At 41.5% G+C, this 20,910-nt stretch overlaps 3 protein-coding genes and 1 long non-coding RNA gene across 4 annotated transcripts in view; 2 read left to right on the forward strand and 2 right to left on the reverse strand.

Moving 5' to 3' along the window:
• Positions 1-3,257, reverse strand: part of srcin1a (SRC kinase signaling inhibitor 1a) — an 86,454-nt gene extending 83,197 nt beyond the window's left edge. The window contains 3 exon segments of the mRNA XM_086054886.1: positions 1,505-1,598; positions 1,667-1,811; positions 3,114-3,257. The gene's annotated coding sequence lies outside the window, so the exon portion shown is untranslated.
• wnt9b (wingless-type MMTV integration site family, member 9B) lies at positions 1,545-9,995 on the forward strand. Its single transcript, XM_086054901.1, has 4 exons — positions 1,545-1,837; positions 3,041-3,294; positions 5,795-6,060; positions 7,098-9,995. Exons 1-4 carry the CDS (start codon positions 1,566-1,568, stop codon positions 7,557-7,559), a joined length of 1,254 nt encoding a protein of 417 aa, XP_085911027.1. The 5' UTR covers positions 1,545-1,565; the 3' UTR covers positions 7,560-9,995.
• Positions 9,996-15,353: 5,358 nt separating this feature from the next.
• On the reverse strand, positions 15,354-17,700 carry LOC147134410 (uncharacterized). Its single transcript, XR_015090039.1, has 3 exons — positions 17,503-17,700; positions 16,858-16,940; positions 15,354-15,923 (listed from the first exon to the last, which is right to left on the reverse strand). It is a non-coding gene; the product is annotated as an uncharacterized LOC147134410 (long non-coding RNA).
• Positions 17,701-17,726: 26 nt separating this feature from the next.
• gosr2 (golgi SNAP receptor complex member 2) lies at positions 17,727-20,789 on the forward strand. Its single transcript, XM_086054902.1, has 6 exons — positions 17,727-17,965; positions 18,047-18,111; positions 19,471-19,579; positions 19,659-19,791; positions 19,986-20,126; positions 20,275-20,789. Exons 1-6 carry the CDS (start codon positions 17,937-17,939, stop codon positions 20,434-20,436), a joined length of 639 nt encoding a protein of 212 aa, XP_085911028.1. The 5' UTR covers positions 17,727-17,936; the 3' UTR covers positions 20,437-20,789.
• The last annotated feature ends 121 nt before the right edge of the window (positions 20,790-20,910 follow it).

Below are 20,910 nucleotides of genomic sequence, written 5' to 3' on the forward strand. Positions count from 1 at the left end.
TGCATCGATATATTGATGCAGTTGACGTCTGCGGTCATTGCATCAATAGATTGAAATAGGCAGCAATCGTGCTCGCACAATCATGGCTGACAAAGGTCATCTGTGGGGCACACTATTAAACTTTTTTTTATCAAACCAACTTTTTGAATGCAATCAAAGGTGAGACATCAGAGGAGATAGAGTAAATCAAATCACATAATGTTATGTGCTAATGTTAAAAAAATATTGGGAAAAAAAATCCACTTATGGTGAATCCAATTCTTTGATTTGATCGAACACCCCTGACAGAAATCTTGTTACAACTTTGACTCCCTCTAGATCAGTAATGCCCTAAGTGTGGCACAGACAGCACTGGTGATACGCGGACTCCCTCTAGTGGTATGCAAAAAGCATAACGTTAGTGTCTTGACCTTTTTTTTAATCCAGTAGTTCTTCAGTACATTAACTATTCGTGTGTATTAGTATTTGCATTTAGTATCTCATAAATATCTTTTTTTCCAAACATTTATTCAGGTAGAGTATAGTTAGTTCGTTAGCAAAAATAATTCTGTCTGCAAAGCATGGATGGCCTCATTACTAAAACAGTTCAATTTCAGTAGATGCGCGCACTAACGACCATTAACATGAAATAGAACATTTTGAGCACAAAAACGTGTTTCGAGCACGAAAAACAACTCAAACCTCTGAATCTGCAACATCAGTGCGCTATATAAAATACAGCAGTAACATATCAAGAGCATAATAATGCCAACATTATACGCCTTAGCCTTACTGTATGTCAGAGACCATGAATTGGGTAACAGCTATAATCAATGCTACTGTAAATTCAATAAAATACTAATTAAAAAAAATATATCATAAAGCGTCATCTCACAAAATAACCTCTTAATTAATTTTACACTTGGGAGGGTGGGCATGAGCCATTCTAGAGAGACAAATGTTTTGTTTATAAACATTAAAAAGGTAACTTTAGATAATAAAATAGGTCCCCTTTAACTTGAAATTAATACAATCTTAAATTAATTTCTAGTCCAAGATATTTTACACCGCATTAACTTACATTGTAAAAGAGTACCTTATGTTCTGGCCAGTGAGTCTTAAAACTAAAATGTATTTTCAAACCACTAGATGGAGCAATTTCCTCAAATAGTTTATTTATCAACATGGCCACGTCATCGCAGAAGACACATTATTTTCATCTTAACATAAAGACTGAATGTAAAATTACAACTAAAATAAAAAGGTACACGCATTGAAATATTTCATTATCATTCTTGTATTCCTACTTGGAATAGTAAAGTGTTATTATAGATAATAATTCTTGCAGATGGGCACCATTTAGATTTATAAAAAAGGATTATCATTAATAATAATTTGCAAATAGATAGTTCATATTTCATCTTATTACTCCTGAAGATTGGCACCATTACTTATGATGTATGGCAAATGAATTTCACTTATGAATACACTTTTTGGCTCGGCGAACCGTGACGTTTTTGTTTACCGTGACGTGAAGGTGTTGGCGGTGCTCAGGTAAATGAACTCCCCCCTGCAGCTGCATCCACATGGGTGGCGCTGACTGTGGGAGGGCACCACACCTAATAAAGAAAGTGGAGAGGGACTTCAGTGAGGATGATACGTCATTCCTCCCCCGGCCCCCTCCCACCTTAAAGAGGCGCGCCGGTCGACAGGGCTCGGACTTTCTCCTTGGGCAGAATCAGCGCGATGAAGAGCAGAACCGAGCCGGCAGCATGCGCTCCAGGCTCCCGCGGACCGCCTGCCTACTGCGCCTCGTTGCACTCTGCATCCTCCTGTCGCACAGCGCAGCTTACTTTGGGTCAGCAAACCTTTTCACATGGTGCACATTGCAAATGTTTCGAGAGGCGCAAAACGAGAAATGCACGTGTTGATTGTGCATTTGGAATTGTGTTGATTTGGCTCTTCGAGCAGGTTTCTCCTGCATGTACCTTGTTGCTGTTTTGGTTGTTAGATATAGTTTTGTTGCTGCTGTGTTAGATTTGGTGCGTTCGACGTTCCCTTATAATATGCTGTCTCTTAAATCAATTTTGTTATTGCTTGAAAATAGGGTTTAATTCCAGGGGGTTTTATGTGTGTGTAATGTGTAAAGTGACTTCAGAAAACCTGTGTTGTGAAGTGGTAACAAATCAAATTGAATTGAACTGAACCTAGAGAAAATTAAATAGTTTAAGTTAACTTTTCCTTTTTAAATGTTAATTTTGAAAGACTAGACATTTATTTACTCTGTATAATAAGAAATTATATTCAATACTCAACATCATTTAGATTTTTTTTTAATATTTGAAAATATTTTAATAATGTATAACAATTATAACTTTAGATGTAAAGTACAAAAATACAATGAGTTTTTTTTTTTAACTATTATTTTTTGGAAATAATTTTGAGGCAACTATCAATCAGTTTTGATCAGTGCAAGAAATAAAACAGGTTTAGCTAGTTTAGTACATAAACATATTTGCACAAACAATTTTTTTTTTACTTTTAAGCTATTATGTCATATCTATCGATTGTAGTGATTCTAATTAGTATAATACATTGTTTCATAGCTTTTTATGAAAATGTTTCATCTGTGGGAAACTGATTCTAATTAGTATAATACATTTGAAAATCAAGCTTTTTTAAATGTATTTTACTATTTTATTCCACTGATTAAATTCGGTATACTTTAATACTGTAAAACTATACTTATTTAGCTTTTTTATTATGAAAACATTGAACAAACCTTTAATTTAATATACTTATTCAAAAAGTATACTGTAATAAAAAAATGATTATACAATCACAATCACAACCTACTTTTACTGTATGAAAACTTAAATTGAAGATAATCAGAATAACAAAAAAAAATGTTTTTAGCATTATCTTCTTATTTCTTGACTGTTTTTTTACTGTATGAAATATTTTTTAAAAAGCATATGCATAGTTCAGCTTTTAATGTGTGTGGGCTTTTGATTTCATTTTCCTTATTATGATTATTTTTTATCTTTCTGTCCACGTCTAGGCTGACAGGGCGGGAGCCCCTGGTCTTCCTGCCCGGCCACTTCTCCAATGAGCCGACAACGGGCAAGGCCCACCTGAAACAGTGCGAGCAGATGGTGCTGTCCCGGCGGCAGAAAAGGCTGTGCCGACGTGAACCCGGCCTGGCCGAGACGCTGCGTGAGTCGGTGCGCCTCAGCCTTCTCGAGTGTCGCTACCAATTCCGCAACGAGCGGTGGAACTGCAGCCTGGATGGCCGGGGGAGCCTCTTGAAGAGAGGTAGGACCCCATTTGGGTGGGGGGGGGCAAGTTTGAGGGGGGCAGGGGGGCCTCCAACCTGTGACCTCGGGAGAACGTTGCGGTGTATCCTCTTCTCCCAATCACTCACAACGACAGACACCTGAAGAGGACAGAAGACATTAGCCGCGGTGCAACAATTCATAGCCGCTTGGCAAGCCACAATATTAGGTACTAGCGGTGTAACAAAAAACAATTCGAAAAATCGATTTTGATCTAAAAGATGGGAGTGCATCAGCTATCGAATATTTTGGTATTTGGATACCTTACTGAAGAATTCCATTGAATAATCGAGTATTCGGATAAAAATGTTGACACCACCAGAAAGGCCATCAATTTGTTGGAAAATCATAAACACAGATATTCAAAGAGCAGTAATAATACACTTCTCAAATTCTACATGCACTTGGAAGGTATTGATCTACTTTATGTGTTTACATGGCTTTGGTAGTGCGATGCACTCAATTTTAGGAACCTTTCTCCTATTTTATGGTTAACCAATCAATCAGCAATCACTTTGAGTCAAAAATAAAAACCTTCTTGCAGCTGCAAGTTGAGCTTGAATCAAACAGAGCTGGTACATCTGCATATCAACATGTGGGCTAGATGAACAGGTCAGCAAGGAAGTAATGAGGGAGTGAGGATGCCAACAAATGGCGGTGGTGGTGGTGGCGGAAACTTCTGAAGCTCCGTGTGGTTATTTTTATCCACCAGGAAAAGCGCCCAATTCCCAGAGGAAAAGGGTGGCGCGATTGCCCGCTTTCATGTGGGAAAAGGCTGCATCCTAGTCAAAATAATAATTAATTGGATCAAAATAGACACGCTGGGCCGATATCTCGGGGGCGACGCAAATAACAGAGTGTGACATGGAAGAGACGGGTCAGAGGAGGATGACACGATGACATGACAACAGGGAGAACGCTTCGTAAACATTTGGGCTCACAAGCTTATTCAAGGGCATTTGGGCTTTTTGGAGTGTTTAACAATACAACCAAAATCCTTTTGGTCTTATTTTTGGGTTTTAAGGTTTGGTTCCCATTCAGTACAACACAGCGACAAAACACAAAACTGCGAGCAGTAAATTGTCCGATAAATCAAAGATGAAATAAAAGAAGAAGAGTTTAAATCTTTTCTTTTCAGGGAAGCACAATCAATGTATATAGCATGTTTAGTTAGTTAGTTAAATCACATACTTTTACTAAATATGGTTTATTTGCCATTATTAGCTATTAGCTTAGAAGAGCCAGTCCTCTGTAGCCAATGCGCACTAGCTTAGCACCTAGCATTGCCTTCACAGATCCCGGGTAACTGAGGAACCAGGGACGCTGGGTGACTGCTTGGCAAGTTTGACATACTGCCAAAAGCATATCACTAACGAACCACATCTGCTAGTCACAGGATGAGTTGCACTGTATTTGTTTACAAGAAAGTTGCAATACACTTGCTGACCCTTACTTAATACGGTATGCTCCTGAAAATGAAGGTCCCATACTGAAAAATTTGAATACTTGGACCATTTACACCCGTAAAGACTAGCATGACCACATTCATATTTTAACAACAAAAATTCACACTTAATTAAAAAAAGAAAATGCTGGCTAGCAGGCGCAAGCATCATAAATCAACAGACCTGGATGGATTCTTAGTGAGATTATGTTCTTTGTGCTGACTTGTTGCGAGGCAGAATGTAGCCATTAAAACATGTGGCAATTTGGCTCTGCTGGCTCACGCAATAGAAAAAGGATAAGGAGAGTCGGTAGGTACAATAACTGAAATAGTGCTCCAACGCTAACATGCAGCTAGTCATAATTACAGTAAATATTAGGATGAAAGACGTCTAGGGCATGAATGCCTGAAGTTCCAAAAGTAACCCAGTGTTTCTCATATATATTGTTTTGCTTTAGGCGTTAATTTACAAATATGCATGTCTAACAAGTTCAATTAAAGAACATAAATTCAACGAATTCTCTCGTAGCCCAGTCGAATCATTCCTGTGTGTTTGCACTGCTTTTTTCCACTATTTTCCAAAAACAGCTCATAACAGACCAATGGATTTGACAACAATGCGGAACATTTCATTTGGAATTGGTGTCTCACAATTGGAAACATTCTTTTGACAACTCTTTAGACAAAATGACTGTCGATAGTTCTGCTGTGTAAATCTTTTTTTTTTTTAAATCCATTGGTGTGAGGTCCAGGAAACACCACCGCAAAACTAGTTCATTGCACGTCGATCGTAACCCCGAAACGTATGTCGGTACCAATGGCAACAAAGTACCGTGCCTGGCTGCATTGAATTTGTTTGGAAAGTCGGCAGGAACAGTGATTGACTCAGTATTCGGTATCAAAATTAAAAAAGGTACGCTTATCAACGATTTTCTTTCTTTAACCACAGCACTCTCTGTTGGACATGGTGGGGCACTGTCCGACTTGCCCCTAGTGTAAAATCCCCTGTGAACCATTTCACTCTGGTTTGTTCCAGCCTTCAAAGAGACGGCCTTTCTCCTGGCGGTTTCGTCGGCGGCGTTGACCCACGCCCTGGCCAAGGCGTGCAGCTCGGGCCGCATGGAGCGCTGCACCTGTGACGACTCACCCGGCATCCAGCACCGGGAGGCGTGGCAGTGGGGGGTGTGCGGCGACAACCTCAAGTACAGCACCAAGTTCCTCAAGAGGTTCCTGAGCCAGAAAAGGGTCAGCAAGGACTTGAGAGCTCAGGTGGATGCCCACAATGTCAATGTGGGAATTCGGGTGAGTACACAGCGGCCAAAAAACTGCATTTTTTTTTGTTCTTAACTGCACCATGAGAGAATTCTAGACTTGGTTTTAAGTCAGCAAGATGAGAGTCAGAGCCAGGTGTTCTCAGACATGATAAAGCTTGCTGTGCGGGCCAACTACAAATTAAAGGTCTTATATCGCAGAGGGAGCGATTATAAAGCGGCCTCTTTTTTAATATACGAGCAAGCGTTTTTTTCCTCGTACTAAATCACTGCACTCGCCATAAATCCCGCCTAATGTTGGTAACCACCACTGTGGCGCTCTGAGATAGACAAGAAACCCCCGGGAGGCTTTCACCCTAGAAACCAAAACAAAAAAAAACAGGAAGAAGTAAGGGCAGCTAACCGAGTTGACTGTTTTCCTGACTTTACACCAATGTGGTCTGAGAAGAGAGCATGGCCCTCCAGCCACCCACCCATCTCTCAGTATTAGTACTCACAAGCCCCCTGAGGGTTTCATACCTGCAGAGGGAGGAACTGCGCAGAACTTTTCAACCCCAAAGTACCCTGGGGCCTGTCAGACTAACCCCTGTGCTATCTGACCTGTCTCTGGCTCTCACCAAGACAGATGGCTGAGCGATGGCGCGAACAAATCAGGAGTACCCCTTATATTCGAGTTTTTTTGGGGTGGTTGGTTGACGTTGACTGCATGGCGTGAAAGAGAGGCGGAGAGATTCCAGCACTTGCACCACGGGTCCCTCCATGCCTCGGGCTCGAGGAACGAGACATGCGAGGCAGACGGTACTAGTCGCAACAGAGCCCGAGCTGTCCGAGTGAGAGATGCGAGCCAAATGAAATACGACAGTTGCCTCGATCCATTATGTTAGAGTTTCCACCGAGCCGAGCAGAAACATTTTGAAAAGGTGCAGCCGACCGCCTTCAGGAAACCGTCCGCCTCCGTGCAGATAGACCTCCCAGATAAGAGGCCAGGTAATGAATCAAAGCCAGAGAACTGACATCTCCCTGTTTGTTTCCCCCTCTGCCCCCTCCTTCTTGCGCTGTCTGTCCAAGGCGGTAAAGAGCGGCCTCAAGACCACCTGCAAGTGTCATGGCGTTTCCGGATCTTGCGCCGTACGGACTTGCTGGAAGCAGCTGTCCCCGTTCCACGACACGGGCCGGCTGCTCAAATACCGCTACGACACAGCCATGCGAGTTCTCAGCGTCACCAACGTGGCCACCGGCGAGAGCGAACTCGCGGGGCCGCGTCGCCACAGCCAGAGCTTGCGCACCACCGACCTGGCCTACCTGGAGGAGTCGCCCAGCTTTTGCCGGCCCTCGCGCTACTCAGCGGGCACGGGCGGACGCTCATGCGCCAAAGACACCAGCTGCCAGAACCTGTGCTGCGGCCGCGGCTACAACACGGCCATGCGCCTCACCAGCCTTTCCTGCAACTGCCAGGTGCGCTGGTGTTGCCACGTTGAGTGCCAGACGTGTGTCCGTGAGGAGGAGGTGTACACCTGCAAGAGCACATAGGCCTCGGGATCCTGCGGAACACTGAGATCCCCTGGGAACGTGGCAGAAAGTTATCAGACCAGCCACATATAAACATGGCCGAACTTTAACAGCCAACGGACAACTCATGTAATCTGGCGAGGCACACTTTGGAACACTTTGTGCAAGATAGAGTAATAGTGTTTGCCATTTAAGGCTTGAACATTTTCAAATTTAATTTATCATCCATTTCTATGACTAGATTACATTACGCCTCCAAGCAACGGCAATTAAGTGTCCAGCAATTCGGGTTAAAACATACAACCTAAGACCTCATTTCCAGGAGGTGGTACAATTCGGTTCAGGTCGTCTCACTGCAATTTGGAACACAAAATCCAATATGGAAAGTGTAGTCTGGATGGGGTGGTGGTGGATACTGCGTTAGCTACGTGAAAAGCTTGACAACACTGCGTAAACCGCCCCACTTAAAACAAAAATGGAGGAGGCCCAGCATTGGATGTTGTTTCTTCTTTGACACGTGGATCAGTTTTGGTTGTTATGGTGTCCTAAGAACTTTTACCATGCCATAAGAGCTTGGTGCAATGCGGAAACTTTAGCATGATAAAATAATAAAAAAATAAAGAACAAAAAAAAAAAAGCAAGACCACTATGACATTTTTCATCGCTTTCTAAAGAGCAAATTTAGTTTGGTCTTTCCACTTGTAATTTGGTAATTCTGTCGTCTTTAGTCCGTCGCAAACATTCCGTACTATCTGGAATTGTGGGTTAGCGAAAACAATTACAGTCTGTGAAAAGTTATTTCTTTGACTCTTCTGAGGTTGTTTTACGATATTATTTTGGATCCAGATGGTACATCACACAGGATAGTGCATTTTACATCAACCTATGTTTCCACCAAGAGTTACAGTTCAGTTCAGTTAGTCACAATACGATTTCAAACTCAAAGAAAAGATTTTGGGGTTCTTTTCTTGGGACAAGAATCATTTAACTCATTCACTGCCAGACATTTTCAGACAGTTTTATACCCTAACGTTTGAATTTAAAAAAAATATATATATATATAATTAAGTTTCAATAAGAATTGAATGGCTGGATTGTGAAAAGACAAATAAATATGTCAACAACAGTGAATGAGTTAAAGGTATCGTACTGTAAAACTGTAACATTATTTTAAAAAGCGTGTGTACTACGACCAATGTCATTGCTTTGAGCAATGTCATTGCTTGAGCAAATTCACTATTGTTTTTCCACTTCCGTCTTCACACTCAAGTCTCGTGTGCCATACTTTCTTCACCGGGCCGTCGGAAATGGTGACTGTTCCCCAATGACACAATATGGCTTATTTGCCAGGGCCCGTTAGCTAACACACTATTATATTATATAGCTTACTATTCACTATTATGTAATTTTCCTAATATTCATCATCCAAAGGGTACATCACACAGGATAGTACATTTTATGTAAAAAACAAAACAAAAAAAACATTTGTTTCAGCTGGTTTGTGACCCCTGAAATAGTACCCTTGATTTTGAGAGTTTCATGCTATTCTGCACAATTTTTCCATTGTGCCAGATGCACTGAAAATTCCCACTGAGCATTTCAAACAGGTACGGTAAACTTTCAAATGTATCTGATCTACTACTGCTGCTTTTTGTACTTTACGCTCTGAATGAACTTGTCTGTCTTTCATGTCTGCTGTATTTTATTATTTTTTTGATGCCAGTTAAGGGTTAAAGCACTTATGCTGCTCTAACTATGTGCAGTAAAGAAAAAAAAACAGAATTGATAGGAGGGAGTTTAAAAAATGATCACTGGAGGACATTATTTTGCGTGCATGTACAGGATGATTATTGCCCCCCCCCAAAAAAAAAAAACCACGCTGGCTCTTCGGTTGCTCTTATGGAAATGTTTATGGAAATCTCTGAGTGGAATGAATGCGTGCCTACAGAGGGAAGTAAAGGGGGTTTTAACAGTGTGGGGATCAAAAACAACGATGCTTTAAAGTTTAAAATTGCCCCAGAGAATAATTTGTTATTGTTTAAAGTGTAATTTAACCACATATTTACCATAAACGCTTTCAACGTGACTCCGTAATTGGCCTCCCTGTTTTCCCTCCCAGTTGCAAATCAAAGAAAATGGCCGTGTGGCGGCCCCCAAAGAAGCAAAGTGTCCATGTGTGCAGGTCAAAAGAGCCCAAAAGCCTGTGGGACTTTGCAATTAAAGATCTTTTGAATAGAACTAACATCAGGGTCATATAGTTTTCTACCTCACCTTTGATGCCCATTGATGAGTGGCATTATACTCTCATGGAGATTCAGTAAATGTCCTTTAAGTATGTCCTTTGTAAAGTGTCTTTTGAACCTGGTAATATATCTCCACATGTCAAAAGTGTTTTTTTTTTTATATATTTACTTTCTTATTTAAAGCAAATAAATAAATGGACAAATGTTTGTAAGAGACCGTGTCACTGATGTCAATGAGTGCCCACACAAACACACAAATACACGATAGCAATAGCGTGGCAGTAATTTTGGCAGGAGACTTCCCAACAGGTGTTGTGCCTATGGCCATCCATAACGCGATGATGATGATAATGATGATGATGATCACAACGAGGAGGATAACGCTGAGGAATGTCGCATATGCAAACAAACAAGGGTGGTCGACCCAGCCGTTTACGTGCGATTAAGCGTGATTCAGAAACGTATTTTGTACGCCCTTTTTTTTTTTTTTTTTTTTTTAGGAACGTCTGCTTTTGATGTTTTCCAAAGGCAGTGATTACGCACTATTATTCCTCGTTAGGGTATCAACAAGAGCCCGTTGTAATGAGTAGAGGTAAGACAAATTGTTCTCTATACGCACAATAGCCAGCACGGAATCATATTTGTTAATGTGGATAGACAAAACACAACTGATTTCTCCAAATTAATCTTTATACGATAATAATGTTGTTCAAACAACCCTTGCAGAATTGATGCGCTTCTATTGTCTCATAAAGGCCTACAGAGTCCATTTTGAACCCCCTAATTCCTGCTAGAGAAAGTAGTTTTCCTACTCAAGAATAATAACACTTTGTAATAATAACAACAACAATAACTTGGATTTATATAGCACTTTATAGGTCCTAATATAGATCCAAACCTGCTGAAGCGCTACTTAATCTTGCTACACACAATAATACTGTAAAATTGAAGTTACAATGACGAACACCCAAACACCCTAATCCAGGGATCACCAAAATGGTGCCCCAAGGCACCAGGTAGCCCCCAAGGAGCACATGAGCAAGCCTGTTCTAAAAATAGCTCACAGGTGATGGGATTTGATCATTTTCTAGGAGTATTTATAGGATAAAATATGTTTGCTAATTATTCTGACAAATCCTTAACACGTTTAAGAAATGTTTATCAAACTGGAAGCCCTTCGCACTAATCCGTAGCCAAGTAGTAGATCTCAGCATCAAAAAGGTTGCTGACCATTGCCCTAATCTAAAATTAAAGTTATAACGATAACACCCACTAAACATGGTACCACATGTGGTTCCACACCTTCTAAAGCACAACTAGTTCTTACTATTCACAATACTCCAACGTTTAAGTTCTAAGGAGGAAAACAGAAACTCCCTACTCTTAAATTGAAGTAAAGTGAGGAACACTAAACATGGTACCAAATATTGTTCCACACCTGTAACAGTGTTCTTCAACATGTGCTGTGTTGTTAACTTAAGGTTCTAGGACTCACTTAACCTGCTACCAAATTTGAGCTCTTGCTACTTTATATTAGATATGAAGATATATTTGTTATATATCATTATAACAGTTGAATACCCAACCCTTCACTTCGAATTTTTTCTTCACTGCAGAATTCATTTCCCCTTCCTTCAAAGCTGAAAAGTCACAGAGCACCTGAATGCGGCATTCTTCTCACTGGCGCCAGAGGTTAAACAAGTTCACAGACTAGCCCACTAGACAACCGTATCACTGTATCATAATATCACAAATCAATATTTAACTTTAATCGACGTGACTTCTGGATAAGGAAGGAGATGAGGGGGATGTTTTGATTTGATTTTTTTTTTTGCTATGTCATGGGACATCAAGGAAGAAAACGAGGATGGACTGATAGGGACCCCCGCGAGGCAACCCCCTCCTCACTTTGCTCATGCTGCTTGTTGTTGTTGTTTTATAATGAACTCCTAAAGCCTTCATTTCCCTTCTCCACCCGAGTGGAGCGGGCGCAGCGAAGGGGGCTTCGGAGTGTACCGCGGGATTCGCACGCACTAGCCCCAGGGTGGCGGCAATGAACGGGGGCGGGGGGTGGTTAGATGTGGGGTTGCGATGTAATATCAATGTGTGTGTGTGTGTGTGTGTGTGTGTGTGTGTGCGCTTGACACAGGCTGACATGCGGGTGAAGGTAGGAACAGGTTTTTGCATATGTGTGTGCACACACCTGTGGTCAATTCAGCAGGATTGCAGGTGACATGCGAGAGGGCGTGTTTGTATTTGGGTTCTTCGGTGCGGGCTTGGAGCTAGGCTAGGCTAAGCTAAGCCAGGCCCAAAGCTCCCGTTTGCCACCCAGGAGACAGTGAATGGCACCCAACACAATTTGTTTCGATTTGGTTGGACAATTTCTCCCATAGGTAGGAATCCATTGCAGGGCCTAACTCTCTGTACATGGTCATAAATTAATAAGGTTAACAAAGTTTTAGAGTGAAAAAAAAAAAACAATAAAAGAGTCGAGTAGCACTTTGGCAGGCCAAGAACAATATTTGCACATGGACAAAGATGTACCCTTCTCGATGGAGACAGAGTGGAAGAAGACGATGCGTCATCGCAGCAATCCATGCCTCAATGGAGCAGTCTCTGCTCTGGTCATGATGTGGCAACTGACCACATGAGCAGGGTACTCTTGTTAAACACAGAAAGTAGCTGGTGATCATTGCTGCTAACTTAAAACTGTCCAAAGGGCTCAGTATAGTAAAAGTAGAAGAGTAAAAACTAGTTAACTACCGGTACAGGCAATGTGAGTTTTATATATTTTTTTAGATTTCCCCCCAAATTCAACAGTTCTGTTGTATTATTCTAATTCTGCTTAACTGTAACTTTACTGTAAAAGCGTATTTTCTAGCTGTAGCTAGCAATGCTCGGAGGTTTATATGTGACTTATTTGTGGGCCGCTCAGCGAGGCGTGCAGAGGTTTGTTCGATGCATTAGCTCAAGGACACAAAGCGTTGGTTCCTCATCTGTAATCGGAACCTCGAAGCCTCGGGTGAGGGGGAAAAAGAACAACACCTAAAACCTGACCGAGACTTCCGCATCGATAAGTGCTTGATCTTGATAGCATCAGTGCTAATCTGCTGCATAGCCCGACACGACCGTGGCGGGAGAATTCAACCGTTGATGGGGGTTTAAATTAAAAAAAAAAAAAAAAATTTAAAAAGCATTTTGTAGAGGGGTTAAAAAAAAAAAAAAAGAGGGGAAAATTACAGATACAGTACACAGAGAATACAGCATTGGGCAGGAATTTAGGAATGAGTAATGCAATTGCTCAACCCACAACAAGAACATGCACTGCCTCGGGCCATGACAAGGTTGAGTGCATACCTCTATTGGGGGGTTGGGGTGGGGGCAACTGGGTGGGTGGTGTTTTGGGGGTTGGATCGGGTATGGTGGCTGACGAGGTCGCGCAGTCCAAAAAAAAAAAACTTTCCAAGAATTACAACAAAATTCCACATATTAAATCTGAAAATAATTGCGATATGGTGTGAACTGAATTACACCTTAATTAAAGGTAATTGAATTGTTATGACGAATACCATTCAAGACATCATAGCTTGATGGTATAAACTTAAACAACAGCTTATGTACCGTATTTGTAATTATGAATATAGACGCACATGCATACACACATACATACATCCACATACAAACATTATGAAATGGTCTAGATTTCCCATGGAAAGGATGCCCTGTAGGGTGTTTCTCATCTCTCTTGACCACACACGCGCACTCATTTGGACACTTACATACACATGCTGTATGACTGCGCAGCAGGGAACTCCTAGGAGAAGTTGTTCCCATGCTTCTGCACTTGCACACCTGCAGCAGCAACAACAAGACGGCCGGTATCGTCGGACATGATAACGCCTTTGTGCGCTTTCATAACTCACTCCCTGCGCCATGCTACTCCTCTCGGCTACGCACACACATTCGCAAACCTCCATTACAACCAATACCAACACATCCCGGCATCAACATTGTCCAAGAGGGGAAAAACACACTGATAAAAGGAAAAGGAAGACCTTGTGTCTGGAATGTTGGCGACACAATCATGTTGTCGGTTGGGTACGGACACTTTATTAGCTATAGCTGCAGAATCAAACTCCGGCAAAAATCTTCAAAATTGCTGCACCCTTAAAAATACAGTAAATAGCTGACACCGAAGCACGCTCTTAGAATGTGTTTGCTGGATTTTACTGACATCAACTTTAGTTTTTCAATGATAACAGACATAAAAGAAATGCATTTGGACAGGGAAAATCTCATCTAGAGAGCACCAGCGGCCTGAGGGAAAAAGAAAGTTGCTGAAACGCATTGCACGTCCACTTTAACAACAGCCGGTGATCAAATGTTCAGGTGATGGAAAAATACTGCTCGAGGGGTATTGAAGTGTTGATGGTAAAGTGCAGACCTTTTTATCAACCGAGGGAGTTCAGTGTTGTGTTCGTGGCAGCTGTTTACATCCTACCGCGAGACGACAAGACTACAGCGCTAGCTCTACTGCATGACATCATAGATAAACATAGACTGCACACCCAGACGCCATGTTTGTTGCAGCTGGAGATTTTAACCACTGTAACTCCAGAACCGTTCTCCCAAAGTCATACATATTATACACTTGAGCCCAACCGATAGGGATTTTTTTGAGGCCTATGACGATTCCGATATCTGGCGAAGTAAAATTCTCATCACCGATTAATTGCCCAATTAATAATAATAATAAACCGGTATAATGAATAATATGACTTTTTAGGGTGCTTTAATGCTTACAACAGAATAGTTCCCATTGGAAATAACACATGACGACAGTGCATTATATTTATATATAATTAATTACTACCGTAGGGATTTTCTTATATTAGCAAACTAACTGTAAGTATGGTACCATTTGATCCATCTTCATTGGAAATAATCACCATGCATATCATTAGCATATTAGAATTTCATCAAAAAGGATATGATTACAGGGCATTATTTAAAACTTAATTGTTCCATTCTAGCTGTTTCTGAACTTAAGTTTCTATTCATCTTGCAATGTGTTAGCATAAAAACTGTTAGCAATTTACCATTACAACAACTTCAGTACACTTTAGCACCATAGCACATTACTGAGGTACCAGATGCTCCACAATTAACATTATGGGCCAAAGAAAGTTGTTAGCATGCTATAAGTTAGCATTCACCCATCAAAAATGAGCATTTTTATCTTTGTGGCATCAGCTCCAGTTCATGTATTGGTTGGTATTGTAATACAGTCCAACCTCAGTTTTTACAGGCCCAGGTTTTCATACAATTCGTTTTTCACCTATTTTTTTCTCGACCCAGTTTCATTTGCTCAGCTTTCGTACGGTTGAAATGGTCCATACCAAACTCATCCGCCTGTCCACGGGACTTACCCACTCATTTCCTGGAATCTAACCCCACATCAAGCATCCAATAATCATGCACGGCTTTGAGTGTTTTCTTGTTGCAATCATAAGTCCCGAGAAGAGACGAGAAACACCTTAAAATTCAAGAACTCAAAATCAAAAAACAAAACCAAAAAAACTATAGTTTTTCTTTTTAAAATGCAATGCTTGTTCATCTTTTTGAGTGTCTGGAACGGATTAATTAGATGTTTACATTATTTCCTACAAGAAATATTACTTCGGTTTTTGGATGCTTCTGTTTTAGTCAGTCTTTTTGGAACAGATAGCGAAAACATAGTATATAGTGTACCTAATATTGTGACCACCAGTGTAAGTGTAGGTAGGAGAAGGCCTGAGCCGTCAAGCAACCATCCCTCAAGTGTCACAGGTGGTGTAGCCACAGGCCTGTGTGTGTCTGGGTGCACAAATATGTGTGTGTGTGTGTGTGTGTGTGTGTGCACATGGGAGTGAGTGAGTGCATGTGACTGACAGCTCGATGTGATGGTCTCAGCCTCTGTCGGAAGGAGGGAAAGCCGATCAGCTCAATCAGAACATGACTCACTTGCAAGCAGTCCCATTTTTTTTTCCCCAGCAGAACTCCAGGCGGCCCGGGCCAGGCCGGGCAAGGTTCTGACAGGCCCCGTTTGTGCTCTCATTCAGCGTCTCGTCATAGCAGCTTCAAAGTGGAGTAGATGGTCTCCCTCGGGGGGGAAATGAGAAGAAGAAGATCAGTATGCCTTCAAAAAAATGAGTGGTATCCCAAAAATTGCGGAGCCGAAGGCCTTTTTTTCTTTTCCTCCTCCTGCTCCTCTCATAATTGTCTTCTTTACTTCAGTCAGTTTCTCTGTGACTAGTAATTTTTGAGTTATGATCTATGACAATGACTGGGAAACTTCCTTTCCTAATCCTTAACAGGGTAGTCATTGAAAAGTACTTTAACACTAGAAAATTACTGTAGCACATGAAGGCTTTTTTAATTTATTTTTTAACTTGTGTGCCTATTTCTGGATTTGCAATCATTAATATTATGTTTAAAATAAATATCCATTTGTCCATTTACTGAATTGCATTTTGGAACAAATCACATGGTTCAAGTGGCATCAACTTCCACTCCGGTACCAAATGTCGTTCCAGAATCAGTCTTTCCAAATTGTATATAGGGTCCATAGCTTTTTCTGCTTTTTCTTTGACTTTTTGATGATGTGTGCCTTATTTGTTAAATTAGCCCCACAGTATCACCAATTCACATAAAATTCTTTGTGCATGTCTATCAGTTTATCATAAAAGGATGCATGAAAAGGTCTCATTGAACATCCCCCAAATTTAACAGAAAGTCAGACATTTTGATTGGAAGACACCATTTTGGGCGAATTCAAGGGCTTTTACTGGGGAATTCACCCAAACGAGCCCCTATCACAAGCAGCTATCCTCGACAGATGTACAATGTTAAATTGACCTGCTTTCTTGCATCTAACGAGGGCGGAAAATGTCTTTCAGTGCCTTGTTCAAGAGCCACTCTGTCTCGCATGGTAATGGGCTGGCCTATCTTCAGCAACCAGTCCCAATTTCACAACGGTGCGCTTCGTTGGTGGAGGTAAGGTCAGGGAGTGGTGCGGTGAGATGCCTTGAACACACCTGCAGTCTGGACAGTGGCTTGTGCCCATGGTGCTCAGGTGTGGAGGCGAAGCAGTAAGCTCATCTCATCCTTTCCTCGGGGGCTGAAAGATAAAGAAAGACAGACTGGATGAAAGAAAGAAAGAAAAAGAAAAGAACCCCGCGACCTTGAGACTGGGGGGGGGGGGTAAATGCTCCCTTGTGGACCTCTATGAGTTGACAGGGGCCTTCATTTGGCGCTTCCCCACGCCGCAGGGGGATGTGTTATGACAACCGAGAAAAAAAAGCAGGGTGAGCAAGAAGTGGCATGAACGCATCTCCAGATTTTCTGACAGTTTCATAGCCTGGAGATACACACTGCCATCAAGTCAAGCACCATCTGTCTGGCTCCACTTGTTGATGGCTGTGCCCAATGAGGTAAACAAATATTACTAAGGAAAAAAAAAGAAGAGCTTGTAACAGCTTGCTCATAGATTTCACTGGACTAATTAACCCCCTTGCCTTAAAATTAGTCAGCAAGATGATGGAGGACGGAGGTGATTGCGGTTTTGGCTTGGGAATCAGTTTTCCACCTAAGGAACTGTTGTGAAATGTTGGTTGGGAAATGCCATCTGATACTTTCACACAATACTGCACAACAGTTCTGTGGCTGTAATCTTACCTCACCTTTTTTGAAACATTAGGCCAAACAGGGATATCCTGACATTTAATCCATTAAAATGGAAAATAGCTTGACTGCTTAGCCAGCCTGAGGACACGTGTCAAATGATTCTTTCCTGCCGCCTTAAATTGCCAAATGAAACGCACAAAAATACAACTTAAAGGTTAAAACTGTTGCTCAAATATTTAAACCGAAGTTACCTTTCCAAAATGGCGGCCAGTGCTCGCCGCCACTCAATTTCCGTCTTTGGTGTGGCGTCACGGTACTTCCGCTTTCTGCACTTCCGTACACAAACGCTGATGACGTGGGCTTTACTACAGCGCTACCTCGAGCTAGCTAACTTTCCTCACTGAGTTACTCGCCGAGGGGCGATAAACCCGTAAATAAATATATAAACAAACAAAAAATAAGCGAGTAGCTCAGCGGGAGACTGTCGAAGATGGAGACGCTTTACCACCAGACAAACAAGTGAGTTACTTGGAAATGTTCTTCGATTTAGCTTACTAGCTTTCGATTTAGTTTACTAGCTAACCTATTTCTTATGTTTAGGCAAATCCAGGAGGTGCAGTCGCTCATGGGCAAGCTGGAGGGAACAGATCGCCAGTCAGTTCACTGTGAGTATCAATTGCAGATGCTGGAGTAAGTCACACACTGTACGTGCAAGTCATACAGGATATGTTATGCCGAAGCTGCCGTCTCTATTCCTATCGTTGAGCTGCTTACTAGATCATTATTGTGTGGTGTTTCCGTGTATGTTACCCCTTCTATCCAGAATATTAGGATCAGATCTGAGTTTGATGTGTCCAGAGTGAGTGACACCCACCAATGTGTGTGTTTGTACACGTGTATTCCTTCCGGTACTCCTTTCTGGGCTAATTAATGTCCATTCCGCACGCACTTCTTGTTATGGCTGCCCGTGCTTGATTGTTTTGTATGCTTGGTGATCATTTTGGAACAGGAAACTGCAGGGCTGGGTTCTTTTAAAGATAATGGTGGGAAGTTGGTAAAGTCCCCCCCCCACACACCAAAAAACAGCAACAATAAATACAGTACAATAAATAAACTAGAACCATATGCAAGAGGCAAAAATGTGACGGTAATCATTGATTCAGTACAATATGGCTAAAGTGACAATACCAATAATAGAAAAACTGTGAACAGTGTGTAGTCAGCATGGGAAATTGATTTTGAAGTGGTTTAAGACTGTAAAATGAATTCAGAGATTAGTTTCGAAATATATCAAGCCTGCTTATCTTAATTTTACACCAGTATGACAGTCTCCAAGTTTAAATTGCTACTTAAAACTAGGGCTGAACAATTAATCAAATTCAAATTAACAATGTAGTAGAATGCAATTTTGGAGGGGAAAAAAGGTCAGTAGTAGGCTTTATTTTTGTATATTTTATTTATTTATATAGTGTCTGGATAAGTTCATTGTTCAAGAAGTGCAATCCACATGTTTGTATATCATTGTTTCATCAAACACAAAATAATCAGATTTATGACTTACTGAAATATGTTTACTTCACGCTTGTTTGGTAGAATTTTGTTAACTTATCTTCGTGAACGGTTAAAAGACTGCACATCAAAGTGTGTAGTAGGTTAACCATTCTAATTGAAGCAGATAAATGAACTCTATTATTAAACCATGGTTCATTTTGTCTTTATTTTAGCATGAGCCTAAACTATAAGACCAAAACATTTATGTATAGTAAATCAGTTTTTTTTTTTGTAATTCAGTTTCATTTGTTTGGGTTTAAGAAATACATGGGAAGAGGACCTTGAAAAAAATAATTGCGTATTAAATCGCAATTGCAGTGTTAAGGGGAAATAAATCACAAATACTTTTCAAAATGGTTCAGCCCTATTCAGAATCAAAATGTGAACACGTATGAACATTTGAGGGGGCTAGTTATAGGGGAAAGGCAATATTTTAGCAACACCTCTCACTGTGATCTTCTCTCCATGTTCAGTGTTAGAGAATGAACTTCAAGCTCGCATCGAGCAGATCTTCAACCATTTGGAGCGTCTGGAGATTCTGGCCAGCAAAGAGCCGCACAACCGCCGCCAGAACGCCAAACTGTAAGTCAGGCGAGTCACCCCTCAAAATGGAAATCACAAAGAATGATCTTTTACAAATATTTTCCTCTCGCTCCAAAAGGCGCGTGGACCAGCTCAAGTATGACGTCCAGCACCTGCGCACCGCCTTGCAGAACTTCCAGCACAGACGCTACACCCACGAAGCTCAGGAGCGAGAGCGGGAGGAGCTTATGAGCCGGACCTTCACCACCAATGTCAGTTGTGTCCATTTTGTCGCTTGTAATAAAGTATATCTCACTGCAGTTCTACATTTAAACCACACAACTCTAAATTGGGATTTGTTTATATACTGTAACACCCATGAAAACTGATTGCTTATATCTGTCGTACCGTGGGGTGAGAACAATAAACCTCTGGGAACGCTCGAATGGTATCGTAATTTCCACAGGACGCCGACACCTCCATCCCCATCGATGAGACGCTGCAGCTCAACACCAACCTGCACAACGCACACAGAGGCATGGACGACCTGCTCGGCAGCGGTAGCAGCATCCTCAATGGGCTCAGAGATCAAAGATCGTCACTCAAGGTAAGTGCATAAACCCTTCGTAGAAAAGAGAAGTGAATCTGTGGGTGGTACAGTTTGGAAAGCCAAAATCTTGATCCCATCTACCATTTAGTGACCCCCCCCATTCCCCCCTTCTTGTAATATGTTGTGTCATGTGTTTTTTTTCCAGGGGACCCACAAGAAAATGCTGGACGTGGCCAACATGCTGGGCCTGTCCAACACGGTGATGCGGCTCATCGAGAGGCGAGCCACCCAGGACAAGTGGATCATGATTGGAGGAATGCTGCTCACGTGTGTCTTTATGTTCCTGGTGATACGATATCTGGGATGAACCCAGCCGGGCGATTTTGGGGATTTTTTTTTTCCCACGTCAGATATTTTATTAGTCGTGCCATCGCGGTTGTCATTGTTGCACCTTCCTAACAGTATTCTACCATTCATGGACTCACACCTTTGAAATACAAGCTGATCTGAAATGACCATTTAAACTTTGTTTGGGGGTGGGGGTCAAATATACCATTAAACCGTACGCTGGTTAGAGGATTAAAATGTGATGTAGGCTCATTAAGAAGAGGTGAAAGGTAAAACAATTGTAATTGTACAGCTTATTGTCATGATTTACAGTTGACTCTAGTCTCACTATGTGAGTGATTTAAATCTGTTAAATAAAACTTGTATCATTTCCTTGCTTGTCTTATTTTAATTAAATCTAAATTCATAAAATAGTTTGGGTGCCTTATGGCGTTCCAGCAATCTAATCTCACTTGTACTTTGGGTTTGGACTCCAAGGAGCAATGGCGCCACC

This window comes from Filicampus tigris, chromosome 16 (assembly GCF_054856515.1).
Source record: "Filicampus tigris isolate MCC_2025a chromosome 16, RoL_Ftig_1.0, whole genome shotgun sequence".
Classification (NCBI taxonomy): Eukaryota; Metazoa; Chordata; class Actinopteri; order Syngnathiformes; family Syngnathidae; genus Filicampus; species Filicampus tigris.

Coding starts and splice junctions, on each gene's coding strand:
- wnt9b (XM_086054901.1), top strand. CDS start 1,566: ATGGGTGGCGCTGACTGTGGGAGGGCACCACACCTAATAAAGAAAGTG. Junction 3,295..5,794: donor GGGGAGCCTCTTGAAGAGAG/GTAGGACCCCAT, acceptor GGTTTGTTCCAG/CCTTCAAAGAGACGGCCTTT. Junction 6,061..7,097: donor ATGTCAATGTGGGAATTCGG/GTGAGTACACAG, acceptor TGTCTGTCCAAG/GCGGTAAAGAGCGGCCTCAA.
- gosr2 (XM_086054902.1), top strand. CDS start 17,937: ATGGAGACGCTTTACCACCAGACAAACAA. Junction 17,966..18,046: donor CTTTACCACCAGACAAACAA/GTGAGTTACTTG, acceptor TCTTATGTTTAG/GCAAATCCAGGAGGTGCAGT. Junction 19,580..19,658: donor CGCCGCCAGAACGCCAAACT/GTAAGTCAGGCG, acceptor TCGCTCCAAAAG/GCGCGTGGACCAGCTCAAGT.